General features: G+C 32.5%; 2 protein-coding genes across 4 annotated transcripts in view; one reads left to right on the top strand and one right to left on the bottom strand.

The window, feature by feature from the left end:
- LOC124364785 (eukaryotic translation initiation factor 3 subunit H-like) overlaps window positions 1-5,430 on the top strand; it is an 18,903-nt gene extending 13,473 nt beyond the window's left edge. Inside the window, exons 2-5 of the mRNA XM_046820532.1 lie at window positions 378-531; window positions 1,469-1,636; window positions 2,361-2,746; window positions 5,165-5,430. Of these exons, the coding sequence (XP_046676488.1) occupies window positions 378-531; window positions 1,469-1,636; window positions 2,361-2,746; window positions 5,165-5,371 (915 nt within the window). The 3' untranslated portion in view covers window positions 5,372-5,430. The remainder of the gene's footprint in view (window positions 1-377; window positions 532-1,468; window positions 1,637-2,360; window positions 2,747-5,164) is intronic.
- LOC124364784 (protein phosphatase 1 regulatory subunit 42-like) lies at window positions 5,419-14,963 on the bottom strand. 3 transcript variants are annotated; one of them, XM_046820529.1, is made up of 7 exons: window positions 14,661-14,963; window positions 12,765-12,931; window positions 11,056-11,194; window positions 9,415-9,649; window positions 9,107-9,241; window positions 8,064-8,186; window positions 5,419-6,757 (listed from the first exon to the last, which is right to left on the bottom strand). In XM_046820529.1, exons 1-7 carry the CDS (start codon window positions 14,787-14,789, stop codon window positions 6,573-6,575), a joined length of 1,113 nt encoding a protein of 370 aa, XP_046676485.1. In that variant the 5' UTR covers window positions 14,790-14,963; the 3' UTR covers window positions 5,419-6,572. The 3 variants fall into 3 exon arrangements, with proteins under 3 accessions (XP_046676485.1, XP_046676486.1, XP_046676487.1); XM_046820530.1 differs by having other exon boundaries at window positions 9,415-9,646; XM_046820531.1 differs by having other exon boundaries at window positions 12,765-12,927; window positions 14,661-14,800.

Below are 14,963 nucleotides of genomic sequence, written 5' to 3'. Positions count from 1 at the left end.
CCACGGATTATTCCTCTATAAGGTCCCACCTTCCGGTCGCGACGCCACGAGGTCGCAGTTATCAATAGTATAGAAAACATTTAAAAACAAGTTATATACAATAAAAATATATTTATTTTAATATCATTCTGTTACAAGTTATCTATTTTAGTGTATAATTTTAAGTGAGGTTAAATGTAAGAAAGGGTAATGTGGCTCTAATATCGCTTCTGTACTGATTTACTGCTAAAGAATAAATAAATTACGTTGACTCAAAACTTTTTAACATTATAATATTGTAACTGTGTTATATTGGCAGTGGGATTTTTTGAAAAGTTTCCTTCTAAAAATGTTACATATATTATAGATATATATATCTAAGATTTTTATTTTCACAGGCTGTTATGAAAATTGTGAAACACTGTCATGAAGAATGTGCTGGGAATCTGGAAGTAGCCCAAGGCGCCTTATTGGGTCTGGTAGTTGAGAACCGATTGGAAATAACAAATTGTTTTGCTTTTCCTAAAAACTATGATGAATCAGTTGATGAAGGTAAGTTTAAATACGCTAACTGTATACTGGTAAATAAAACATAGTTCTTATTGTATTTCTTCAATTATAAATAATAAAACCATTACCAACCAAACTGTGTGTTTAGCTCCAAAACATGGTTTTTGGTGTATTTTATAAGTATAATGTTGATTTTTCACCCTAAAAGTGTATAATTTATCCAATTTTTTGTACAAGTATTCAGTTATTATTCATTTTTTCATATTAAATGGCACTGTTACAAGAGTTGCATAAGGTTGGCGATTTAAAATTCAAAGAATATAAGAAATTAATTGATTTAGAAGACATAAAGAAGTATAAAATCATGAATTTGGAGAAAATTAAAGATAAATTCGGGCTTACAATCATAGCAGAATTGGAAGATTTTAAAGTTAATTTACCTAAGAGATTTGTAAGCCTTATAGATGACAAAATTTAAGAAAAAAATATAAATAATAAATTATACTTGATTATTACTGGAAAGAAGACTATTAAAGATAAAAATGTGTTACAATTAACTTTGTAGAATAAAGATTTTCAATTAAAACAGCTTAAGAAATTAGAAGCCAACAATTAACAGGAAAACAGTTATAGATTCAGTTATTTTCCATTCATTCCTTGTGCAAAGAACGTGAATTTACATGTAAAATCATGTTAAATTGAACATGAAACACAATAGTAAACAGCTATAGCTTCGGTTGTTTTTCACTCATGATTTACTGTTTGATTTTTCTCAGATTCATTTATGGTTCATTGAACAAGATTTTATATTGAATTACGGTTTGCCTCCTAAAGTGAGCTAGAAACCCCATATTCATGTCTACTTATACGAATGAAACCAATATTTTGGGTTTGAAAGGATATTACAAGGAATGGATATGACAGTTTAAAATGTAATGTTATGTCCGGTAGGGTTATAACAACTGCTGCTTATTTTCAGAGGAATACCAGTTGGACATGATGCGCAGGCTTCGTCGAGTGAATGTAGACCATTACCATGTTGGGTGGTACCAGAGCTCTGATGTTGGCAGTTTTCTCAGCTCTCCTCTTCTTGAATCCCAATATCACTACCAAACGTCAATTGAAGAATCTGTTGTCTTGATATATGGTAGGTATTTAAACTACCTATTGTTTGGTATCAGAAAGACTTGTCGATTGGGTTTGTAAAAATTTACAGTAATGCAACAATTTTTTCAAAGTGTGTTTTAAAACATTTTTAACGTTTGAGTCTAAAACATTTTTAACGTTTGAGTCTAAAACATTTCACAATAGCAACAATAAAAATGTATGGTTATGAAAATGAGGTGCATTAAAATTACCTTTGTTTCGATCTTGCACTTTAAAATATTTGTAAGTTTTAAAGCTTATATAATATGTTATAGATTCTACATGTTATTTTGAAAATGTATCTATCATACTTGTTAACTATTTATTTTAATTGTATAAACTTTTTTTATGAGCTAATGTAGTTGTTGTTCATTATAAGTTTCTTGACTGATTTAAACTAAATATTTCTAATGTAAATTTTTAATTTAGTGTTTATATTTCAACCATACATATAGGTGCAAGTTCGAATATTCTCTGTTATAGAATATTAGCAGAAAATGTCTGCTTGAATATGTTTAGGTTTTTAACTTCTCTACAAGACAGCTTAGGATTTAGTCAGTTAAAATTTCCCAACTTGAAATCTGAAATAAGTGACAGACATCTGAGTTTAATTTTAAATAATTTTTTAATTGATTTTAATTTAGTAATCTTTTCACAATGAAATTATATATTTATTTATTATGTTCTATACTTTGAATTATAATATGTTACCATACTGATTTCAGACACCCAAAAGACTGGGAGAGGGTTTTTAACTTTGAAAGCCTACAGACTCACACCTCAAGCTATAAACATGTACAAAGAAGGAGAATCTACACCAGATGCTCTGCGATCGCTCAAAGTCGGTTATGAAACTCTGTTGATGGAGGTTCCTGTCTGCATCCGGAACTCCCCCCTGACCAATATTCTGCTGTCCGAGCTAAGCGAACTGGTACCTCCTCAACAGGGCTCCAACTTCCTGGACTTGGGAACAGCAAATGTGCTAGAGGGTCAATTGCGCAGTCTCATGGAGCACGTTGACGATCTTAACCAAGAGGCTATCAAATTTAACCGTTATCAGCAGCAAGTTGTCCGTCAGACCCAAGACAAGCACCGTTATTTGCAAAAGAGGGTAAGTTTTATTACACTGTATACTGTACAGTAATAGTTCTGATAATTGTTATTAATTCTTCAATGGGTTTCAACAGACAGTCATGGCTGACTGCAGTGTTTTCACGTGAACATCATGGTTTAGTGCAGACCCAAAGCATGTGGGATCTAGCGGAATCTGAATAGTGAACCGGTTCCAGGGATATTTTGTTTTGTTGCAAAGATGATATTGCATTCTTCATTTTCATCTTCACAGAGAAATGTTTTTTTTTTATTCAGCTATTCATAGAAACCAAACAGATGGCTCAAATCAGCTGTGTTGCAACATTGCGTTTACTATGTTGTTTATAGCTAGTTCTCGTAAAACAATAATTGTTTTTAGTAAGTTTCTAGGCTGTAGCAAATGTATAGATTATTAGTTTAGATCTAAATAATATTTCACTGAACAGTAAGTGAAAAATAATAATCGTACAAAAGTGATATATTTTGTGTGTATTTTGAGTGTTGTAGGCATATGTATTATGAAAGTTAGTTTGTTTTTTTTTTTTTTGTATAATGTGAACAATTTTGGATAAGTGTTGCATTATTTCTGTACTATTTATTCTCAATTCAATTATAATTAAAACATATCATTTTATGCTTATTAGCAGGAAAAACTCCCGCAGCAGGCTAGAGTTGAGCTCTTAGAAATTCCCATATTGAAGGATTCAACTGTCTTATTGTGTTAAAATGGTATTTTAGTTTGTGCATATGAAATTTGTAGGTTATAGCTGTTTTATAAATAAGAATTTTGAATACCGGATATGTAAAAAAAAATTATCAACTCTGGATAAAGAAATTATTGATATTGTGTGTATCAATTATAATAGTCTTATACTACCTTATTTAAACAGAACTAAATATATAAAATAGTGGTAAATCATAATATATACATTTTAGTTTTTATATTTAGAAATAAGTGTGAGTTAGATTTGTCATGTTGTTGACTGCTAATTTTTTTGCCATGTAGCCTGGTACTATTACCTTTAGAGTAGTTGGCCCTACATTGTAATTTACTGGCCGTATAAAGATTTCAGAATTGAGCTTCCTATGTTTGTAACCATTGTATGGACAAGAAATTTGTAATTTGTACCAGTTAGCCACTTTTATTCCTGGTTATATTTATGAAAATATGTTCATGAACTGGTTAAATAAATTTACCCATGGCTCCATATAAATACAAGGTAAGAGTACTCCAGAAAGTTTCCCTAAAAAATATTGCCATCTTCCCGGACCCCTGTTTTTTGAATTCCATGGGCATTTCCTTTATAGCATCCTGGCAAGTTATAACACTTCCACTGAAGTGACACCTTCATCAGACTCGATCTTGCCTATGTAGAAATGAAGAATCATCCAAACTTCAAGTTCATAGCATATTTTGTTCCCATATGTCACCTACCATGATTGACTTCACTAATGCTCAGCCAAATTCCATGAACGGATATGTACCATCATCAAATACTATCTTACCTGTGCTCTATATGCAAAATTTGAAAATTATAGTATGTTTTACTTTTGAGATACCCTGCGGAAGACACGCAGACAGAAGAACTGACCAGCCCACTGAGTAGTGCTCACTCAAAAAATTCCAATTTATGGCTCAACGCTTGATCCATAGTTGTGTGGTATAAAATGGTGTATTTGTTTTAAAATTGATCAAGCTCAGCAAGTTAGGATATATTTATAATTTTGTCCCTTTTATGGTGTGGTCTAGAAAAATTCCAAAATTATTGAAAAAGGTTACTTCTATTGATACTTTAGTTAATTGTTTTTGTCTTTTTTTTGTAACCTTGTCTTAAAGAGTTCTGCCGGTCAGGTGCCACTGACTATACATGTGCTGCTTTGAAAGCGACCTGCCCTTAGATTTCTTGCGCATAGGGGGAGGGAGGATCAGGATCTCAACCACGCCTACCACCACGCCCTCTTTCACTGCTCGATCTATTTCCTATACAAGACACAAGTGGGAACCGAGTGCTTTGCTTCTCTGCGGTGTGTCTTGGAGCATCACACTGTTTTGTTGTTCTCGTTATGGAATAACAAATATTATTATTAAATACTATTATTTATGTTAAGAATAGTCCATTGCATTTATTTAATATGTTAGTATAATTAAGAAGTATTTTAACAAACGTTTATTTTTATAAGATGTTGTTATTATTACTGGGTTTGTAAAACAGCTGTTATGTAACACATACCCTACGAGTGAGGAAAAGTGGCAACTGAGGAGTGGTTGGTAAGGAATGAGGAGGGGGAAGAGAGTCCACGCTTCTTCTCCCTCTCCACATCTCTCTCCTCCCTCCCTCCGCACTTCACTTAACAGGTCGCTGTCAAAGTGGCTCATCTATAGTTGGAGGATTGATGGAATGCTAAAAAGATAAATTAATAATTTGCATATATGTAGGCACAAGAGGTGGCTGCTCGTCAAGAGAAGGGGTTGCCAGCGTTACCGGAGGAAGACATCAACAAACTGTTCCGCCCCATCGCGGTGCCGCCACGCCTCTCCCCCATGATACTGGCTGGTCAGGTGGATGCCTACAGTCAACACATTTCCCAGTTCTGTTCTCAGTCTCTGGCCAAACTGTACATCATGCAGGGACTACATCAGTAATGTTTATATATTCCTATTTGAAATTAAAAACATTCAAATGACCTAAATTTAGGTTTAAATAGTTTACTTTATTGATTCCAAAAATAACAGTGACAATTTCTGCTTTATGGTACAAATTGTAATGTTGTTTCTGCTGTGTATGTTGTAACTCAGTGTTGTGTTTAACACATTTGCTGCATTGTTAAATTTGGTTATCTTTCTCGTATTGCAACGCGAATCACTGGTGACTCATAAAGGTGCATTGTATACTTTGGTGTCTGATGCCCTTATGTATCAGCACTAGAGCGGTTTATGTGAAACTGGCTGAACTACCATGTGTTCTATTAGGGAGCACCACTATGTACGGTGTTTACTTTTCAACCACCATGACTCCCAACCAAACTGGTTTTATTCAATTAGACCAATATTGAATAAACTTCCAAAACATTGCAAATGTAAAGATCTCTCCTGTAATTTAGATGCTGATATAATAACGTATCGATGTGACCAAGGAAAACAACTGTGCAAGTCTGTGTCACGGGTGGTTCATACTGCGCAAAAGAAATAACTGTGTAAGCAATTTAGTTAAAGTGCGGCAATAACACTTTATTGTAATAGTTATAAAATATACTTCTCTCCACTCCAATAACCAATCAGATATTTTTTAAAACTGTCAAAAATATAATATGTTCCACAAATATATACGTTTGGTGAAATCCGGCAGGGTTTTCAACTTTTGTATTGCGAGTCACCAGTGACTCATGCCGCAGTGAACGTGTTAAAATCCAACTCTTAAATCCCCTGAAGATTAATTAGTGTAATTTTATTTACTATTAAGCCTTATATTGGAAGATTTAATCTAATACCTCTTAACAATTTCCAAGAGATCTGTTATAGATTTATTGATATTGTAATTAGAAATGTAGATTTTAATGCAGCAGTGTATTACATAAAAATAAAGAAATCATATTGTATCAAGGTAGAAAAATTTCAAGAATTCAAAATTTTTAATTATCAAGATTTGTAATGTTCAACAAGATAGTTATCTACATTACTTTCCTCATAATTTAAAATTGTTCTGTGATATTTTGATTTGAACACACAGTAAATTAGTATGCAGCTGCTATTTGTACCTTCATATCTAATCATCATTCTAGTTGTGATATTCGTGAATGCAATGGTTTTTATTATAGATACTATTCTATATTGTAGTCCACTCTTCCTATTTCTGAAGCTTGGGAGTAGATGAAGTGGTTGTGATAACATCCTCCAGCTGCAGCAGGCTGGTCTGGCAGTCTTTCTCTGCTTTCTGTCTGCTCCTCGTGAGATTCTCGGCATTGGAAACTCTTCTTGATGGACGTGCTTGTAAACCATGGTTGGCCATGGCACTGTCGTCAGACAAGAACCCTGAAACATAACATCTTACTGCTCTTTCGATTAATTTATTGGTGAGATTTTAGTTTGTTTCAACGTTGTAATAGTAAAAATGATTTTCCAGCAAGGTCTTAACTAACCGATTGAATAAGATTGTAATCAAATCACATCAGATACAGAGATCCTTTAGAGTTTGGAATGGGTCACTTTTGAATTCCAGTTCTCGGTTTGAATTCCACCTGGTAGTTCTCAGTGTTAGTGAGAAGTTACAATATAAATTTAAATTTTAAATAGATACAACATTTACTGAGATATATAGAAATGTGTCTCAGTAGTAAAGTTGTGTATGACACTAAATGGAAGATTAGTGAGTGACATCAAGTGAAATTATAAGTAATATTATGAGGCCACCTCTTTTCACTCCTTTGGACAAGTTTGTGTAAACACAGTCTGTGATTGACATCTAAGTTTAATTGACAACGTGTTTGTCTTTATATAATCTACTTTCCTTATTATTATACTGTCAAAATATTTGCTTATTACAGCCTCTAATACATGCAGTTAAAAACGCAGCAGAAGTGAAAGGGGTTGAAATTAATAATTTATTTTAAATTTTGCATGGATTATGATTCTTGCAACAAGCGACTTGCCTCTGTTCCACCACTTTGCTGTTGGTACAATGCCATGTGTAACATGCACGTATTACTGGTGTTGCTTCACTATTGATGTATGACCTTGTTAAGTACGCATTGGTAATCCAACACATACAACAACACAATTTCTTAAATTGCATTGTGGCATTTTGTAAGATTTTATAATTAAAGTGTTTTTTACACCATGACCACCATCTTCTCTGGTAATTATTACAAAAGTCGACTTTTTTCCATATTCCATGTTATCGATTAAAAATTAGAAAACTGAAACAATATAGAATATTGAAGAAACCGACACAACGAAACAAAAAGAGTTATCGCGCAGAAGTAAGGACTGCTCTTCAACTTTATGACTCTAAAATCAATACAGTTCTCCCTTAGACAAAGAGGAACTAATGTTACAATTTTTAGTCTCTTCGTCCTTTCTATCAAGTGTTATCACACAAATGGATGGACAACAACATGATTTTAAGATAGCTCTGTTCTGTACTTTATAAATAAAATATTGAATGAGAACACTAGAGAATGGTAAAATATACATATACAGGACTTGGAGGACCTCATATGTGAAGCAAGCCATAAACTCAGCGTCACATGTTACATTGTGTGTCTCTCAAGCACATAAGCTCAAGATGCTTGAAAATAGCGATAATGGAAACTAACGTTAATAACATCAAAGTACTAACCTGGGGAATGTACAGGGACTTGCATCAGTGACAACGTCAAGCTTTTCGCTCTTGGTATTGCCTCTTTCTTGACACTGGCTGACACCGCTTGCCTCAGACCAGGGGGCAAATGCTCTGCTATGCCTACAATTGATAAGTACTGTGTACAATATGTAACATAAAATCAGAACATTCAACTAAAAGAATCATTGATGATAACCGTATCATACAATTGAAATATACAGAATTTATTAATTGCTAATTTATTAAAGGAAAAAGAAGAGATACTTTACAACATCCTAACTGACTACCCGTGATGTAACTAGCCCACACGCCATGTCACTAACACCGGAAATTTAAAAAGTGCAGGGGCCTCTTGAGCAAACTTCAGTAACTACACGAATACGGTTTTTAGACAACTGCTTTTGCCGAATAATACTGTTTTTTTTGTTCAACAATATATTGTTAATGCTCTTAAATTAGTCTAGACACTTTGTAATTTATATAAATGGTTTACCTAGATTTTACCCCTTCAGAATCTACAGCCTAGTGGGAAATGCAGCAGGACTGTTCAGTGGCTATCTAGCCGTGCTAGTGAGAGGTTACCATAAATTTTGTGTGAAGATAAGTACCAACAATCTTAACAGCAACCCATACAAATCAGCATATGGCTGCTTCATTGACTTTTTAGACACGAAAAAGATGGTGACTTGTTGCACGATCGAATCCTGATAGGAGACGAGACTTGGGTAATACATGTGAATTGCGAAATCAAATTACAGTCTATTGGTTTTGGGAACGACGTGGAACTGCGGTAGGGTGTAACTATGTGGTTGAAATCTCAGGCAGAATTTTATAATGCTGGAATTTCAAAACAACTAGTTCACCGCTATGATGAGTGCCTAAATTTGTATGGTGACTATGATGAAAAATTGTATTATAGTGTCACTTTCAAATGTATATAATAACATTTTTTCTTGTACTTTGTTTTTTGTTGCTATCCAAACGTAATCTACTTTCTGGATAGCCTTAATATAATGAACGACGGTGTATAAAAAACTTACTAGCAATTTCATCACTGAAAGGTGTTTGTACATCACTAGCCTTAAGCATTTTCTCTCTTCTTTCCTCTTTTACTAATTCAAATCTGTGGATAAAGGATCTGGTTATATCATTTATGTCCTTGGTGTCCAAAGATCCTGAAACGTATACAACATTCAGAAAAGAGTTAATGTTACATTATGTGAGGTAAGTATTTATCCCCGCAAAGGTGTCCCTAATATAGGACTTCGAAGTTGACTAGATAGGATATTCCATCACCAAAACTTATACCAAATAAATTGAAATATAACTTGAAAATTATTATACTTACTCAAATACTTTGTACTAGCGATTATTTTATCTTTGTATTTAGGTTCTCGTGTGATCTCATTTGACTGAAAATCCAACTGTTCAACTCTCGGCCAATGACAGATGGTTTCGCAGACAGCTGTCAAGTCACAGAGAGCGTTATTATTTGCATTCAGCTTTTCAATCACTTTGAGATCTTTCAAATCACTTATAGAAGCTACATTATTGCTGGATATATCCAAAATCCGCAAGCACTTCTGAAACAAAAGATTCACTCATTCTTTATTCTTACAAAAGTACAATTGTACAAAGAATAAAATCAGAAAACTACAACTAAATAACATTGAACAGTAAATATTGAACTCTTTGTTTGAAGTTTATTTTTGATAATGGAAGGATTGTGGGAAACAGGATTTTTCTGTACATTTGCCATCGTTCAGTGAAACAAAACAAAATTAGTAACATTACGTTTCGTTTCGAAATCTGCAATTTGATCTCTTCTTCAGGTAAATAACGAACCTAATACATACAGTAATTACATACTAGGTTAAAATAAACAAATCATACCAAAGCGTTGTGGGGTGCCTAAGTCAGGAATCACAATCACCGTGTTGTGTGTGAACTTCACTAACTCTAAAACATGCACTTAGTAAAAAACTATACACAACACTAATCATACAAAATCCCTGGAATTTTTGATAAAAGGGTCAGTTTTTCCTACCAATGGCGTTAAGATGTCCAAAAGGACTTTAGACAATTCCCTGCAAGGTGAATCCGAGAACTAATGATGGGCCGGAGAGGGATGGTAGGTTTGTGGATTTTGGGAAGGCTATACATATGGGGGATTTTGGAATGGTGAGGAGTTAATTTAGATCTAAATTTATCTGAAAAAAATGCTTTGTGTTTTCTTAAGGTGTTTGCTACTTTGTGTTCAAATGAATCAGTCGGGTCTTTATTTAAAACTGTATATTTGCCAGTATTTAAAGTTTCTGCAATCTTTTCTTTATATGCTACTGAGTCAAGTACAACAGTAGCATTGACTTTATCGGCAGGTAGGATTTTGACCGTCTCGTCTTTCCTAAGGATTGACATGGCCTTTTTCTCCTCTATTGTCAAATTGGGTTTTGTGGGAGGAATTTTCCTGAGCAAAAGACTGGCCTCACAACGAAACCGGTCACCCTGTTCCTCAGATAACTTTGACACAGCCGACTTGATTTTAGTTACAAAATCCAGTGCCTCTACTGATTTTTTAAGGTATTTGAACATAATTTGTATTATTCAATTTACTCACTTGCTATATATTTAAAACAAAACTGAAATATAAATAAATATGATTTTGATAGTAATCTATATTCTATTTAACAATTTTGTAATTGTACTATAATTATATTTGATTTGGCAAAAAAGTACCAATTCTTCTGTTAAAGCTAGATGTTGTACAGTTTTACATCATGAATAAAATAATTTAAAGTGTAAATAATTTTTTCAAATATTTTGTTGCAAAATTTAAATTAGTACATGAAAACAGACTTTTTCAATCTCAAGATCCTGGGATTACCCCTAGACACATTACATCTAAACTAAAAATATCAGTATACATCTAGCATAAGTTATCTTGGCCTTTGTAATATCATTAATACAATTTAAAACAAACATAAATTACCGAAAGATTCTTGACAGTCCGAGGATCAAAGTAAATGGTTTCTCCAGGAAGCAATTGCTGGTTCTCAACATGCAGCTCTTCCAGAGCACTTACAGCATCCAGTCCTTCAATAACACTGATGCAGTTGTAACCCAAGTACCTGTGATCAAATCAGTAACTAACATTTTGATAAACGCAGACTCTATGGAGAGGCAGATGAATCAGTTGAGCTTCATGATTGAACTAATCTGCCTTTTGTAAAAGCAGCAAAAAATTACCAGGGATCATCTCCTGAGCCGTAGAGGAGACATTATGTAACAAGAGTCCACAAATTTAATTGGGTTTTGCAGTAGCCTCAGATTTGAGTGATAAGATAAGGATGTGCAAAAGTCCTTTAACAACTAAGTACAGGGTCCCAAATTCGTCCTTTATAAAAATACCACAACTTCTTTAGACCATTAATTGAACTGCCTATGTAAGGTTTGCTGTGATTTCTTATACACGCCCATATAGCAACATGTAAATTTATATGTGGAGATAGATTAGAAATGGTTTGTTATAAAATATAGTTTGACGTCCCAGATAACTAACCACATTATGTGACTGTATAGCAGTTATTAACAATGGCATAACTAAGAATGAAGGGGGTAGAACCTCCCTCACCCAAAGGCCATAAATATTTTATAAGTACAACTATAGCTGCAGTATAACTTGAAATACAACAGAAAGGCCTATCTAGTTTACTTAAATTTAAATTTATTCCAAGCCCAAATTTGAGTTATACTCTTAAATTAGATTCGGATTGCAATGTTTTACACCTCCCAAAGTAGTTACGTCACTGGTTAATAATAAAAATCAGCATTTTCTCACAGGTTCTAGACCTTATACATAACCCGTTTTTCGCTATACACTCTTTTTCATAACAACATTCATTGTCAACTCAGACTTTGATGTGCTCATTACACGTTTGAATTGTGTAATATTTAACATACTTAATTTAATATTATAGGATTTTATACCTAACAGATACTAGTTCCTGAAACATGTTTTTCTGCTAAATATTGTAACACATAACAATGACAATGTGTGTAATCATGTTATCACCTACCTGTTCAATAACGAACTTTAAACAAAGAATACCTAATTATTCTAGTTTTACAATATTGATGCTGTGATCTTCTGGTTTCATATTCATATTAAAGTGATACAATCAATTTTGGACTTAGATTTTTTTTTAATAGCCCATTAAGACAACCTTTCAGAATACAAAAAAAGTAAACAAATTTTATTATCACTTCATGAGAAATTAAAGGCAAATACTAAACTGTAAAGTAAGCAAATACAAAAATTTAAAGTAAGCAAATAAACATTTTTGGCGATAAAAATGTGATTTTTGCAGCATGACATGTGCAAACATTTTATTTTCAGGTAGTGGCACATTTTTATTTATTTGTATAACAAAAATTGGAACGTATATTTTTTACTATATGTAACTTATGAAATTACATTTTTTTTAATGTAGTATCTTAAAGAAGGTTTTTACAAATAAAAAATGTTTGAGGCTCATGACATACTGTGAACATTTCACATTTTATTTTATCCATTTTTATTTGAGCCTGATTACAACTAAATTGTCTGCTTTAATACATTTCACTTTATGAGGGTAGATTTAAAAAACTACTGACTTCATTATATAATTGTTTTATTTGCTCTAACCTATAGTTACCTACAATTTCCTCAGTTGTTTGATGCCGTTCAAGTTTTCCATTTTACTAATTTGATTGTGTTGAAGATACAGATGTGTAAGACACTCATTTCTACACAGATTTTCTATAACTTGGAGATTATTGTGATGAAGGTACAAGACAGTTAAGTTCTTCACACTGGATAAGTCTGCCTAAAAAATGTTGTTAATCACATTTTAGTTAATCTTAGCTGTCAAATTAGCTTGAATTTATCTTTATCTATATATATATAATATCTTCAATATAAGTAAAAAAAAACTAAAAGCCAAAAAATAAACTGTAAAAGAAACTCAAAACTAGATCAAACGTTATGTTGTAATTCTAAAATTTGTTGCCACTAGCAACAATAAGGTTCCATAATTTCTACCGGTATATAAAGAATCAGTAATTTAAGAATAACATAAAAAATATTAAACATGTTGTACTGGGTAAACTGTGACAGTAATAACATGTGAACTGCATCTAAATCTATAAAAATGAGGTTATTGATAGAGGACCCAAATAGCAACAATTCTAAACCAAAAATTTAGCATGGTAATACTAGGCTATCTATAAGTTGCTACACTAAACTAGATTTATCTGCACAATGTTTCTGCAATCCTCATTACAAGGTATATTCTTGTTTAAATCAAAAGTAACTTGGACATTATGAGAATAACCTGGTGTAACAGACTAGCTCATTAAACAAGGGTGCTTTATGTCACATGTTAATTGAGTGGAACTCGTCTATTGTGGAGAGGAAGAAGTGAAAGGAATGATGGTATACAGGGGATAGTGGCGATGGTACATGAGAGTATCCTAATATTACGCATCAAAAGTGATCCCGAGTCTCTGTGACTGATGAAGGTTCAGTAGATTGTTAGTCGTCCTGTAGATATAGCAATCAGCTGTTTCAGTTGACCTGAACGTTTCTCAAAGTGGTAGTAACTTATTTCATTTGGGGCTTGTACTTGTTTTAAAAATGAATTATTATAGTGCATAAGCCAATAAAACTATCAGGATTGATCTTCACTAGAATTAGGAGTCGCTGGTAAAGATTATCAGTTGAGAATGAAATAGTTACTTTTTTGTCTTTAACAATTGGTGTTATTTTGTTTAAACGTAAAGATAAGTATTTCTTCATTATCATAGGATATGTTTATTATTTTATAGATAGTGTTTTGTTGGTAAATTCATTATTTTATAAGACTTTTTGTAATTAAAATAACTGTGTAATTTTCGCTGTTACACAGAGTAGTTTATGTAAGGTACCCTAATGATTATAAAATTTTTTGTAGTGTGTGTTATACTCTAAATTTTGTTATAATTTGCACTTTTAACATGTGAAAATAAATCATTCGTCTTTCAGTGAATCTTGAAACAAAACTGTACTCATTATAAAAAATTTAGCCTCTTTGTACTAATATTGTAATCTTAAACTAATACAGTACGAACGTTTAATTCTTAAGCGTAAATGGCTGGTGGTATGACTAAAATTTTTCAGTCATACTATTAAACAAACATTTGGTAACAGAATTAAAATCATTAATTGTAGCCTTGCTATCATGTTAAACCAAAACTGAACTATTGACTAATTTCAAACCAAAGAACGTTTTTACATATTTTTAAAATAGACATTGAAAATTCTACCTAATACGAGCACAAGTGTTATTAGAAATGCAGCCTCGAAAAGTGTATATAAGTACCCCCATATAAACGCAAATTCAAACGTTTGGTAGTGTTTGAACTTTGAACACTTCCAAAGTATTCAAAGGTTTATTCTTGTTTACAAGTGTTATTATATTTACTAGTATATGAATTTACTATAATTATATTAGGCTACTTTAACTAGGTGAGAAAGACAATTTACAAATTAGTAACTTATTTTTATTTGTACTTAACGATTGAATCAATTGATTTCTCAGGAAGACTTAAATGTGTTATCTTTTTCAAGAAATCATCAGCATTTTTGGAAGACTCATGAGGTTTATGAACAGTTTTCCTTATATAGTCAATTGTCAAGCGAACCATTTCAATAGTTTCAAGATCCAAAAGGTGTATGTTTTGTCCTTTTTATAATCACAATATTAGAACAATATCAAAATATTAGAACATTAGTGATAAATAATAAATAAGGTTGTTTATAAACAAAAACACATTCTTCACAATTCAGATGTGCACACTTCACATTTATTTTCTTGTAGC

Source organism: Homalodisca vitripennis, chromosome 6 (genome assembly GCF_021130785.1).
Source record: "Homalodisca vitripennis isolate AUS2020 chromosome 6, UT_GWSS_2.1, whole genome shotgun sequence".
Taxonomy (NCBI): domain Eukaryota; kingdom Metazoa; phylum Arthropoda; class Insecta; order Hemiptera; family Cicadellidae; genus Homalodisca; species Homalodisca vitripennis.
The sequence above is the reverse complement of the archived record's forward strand: the minus strand, read 5'-3'. Positions and strand labels throughout refer to the sequence as shown.

Bases quoted from the DNA above. Each gene is read 5' to 3' on its own strand.
- LOC124364784 (XM_046820529.1), bottom strand. From the start codon at position 14,789: ATGGTTCGCTTGACAATTGACTATATAAGGAAAACTGTTCATAAACCT. The intron at 11,195-12,764 runs GTAGGTAACTAT...ATTTGATCACAG, and splicing joins ATCAAACAACTGAGGAAATT to GTACTTGGGTTACAACTGCA. The intron at 6,758-8,063 runs GTTAGTACTTTG...GTTATGTTTCAG, and splicing joins AGTCCCTGTACATTCCCCAG to GGTTCTTGTCTGACGACAGT.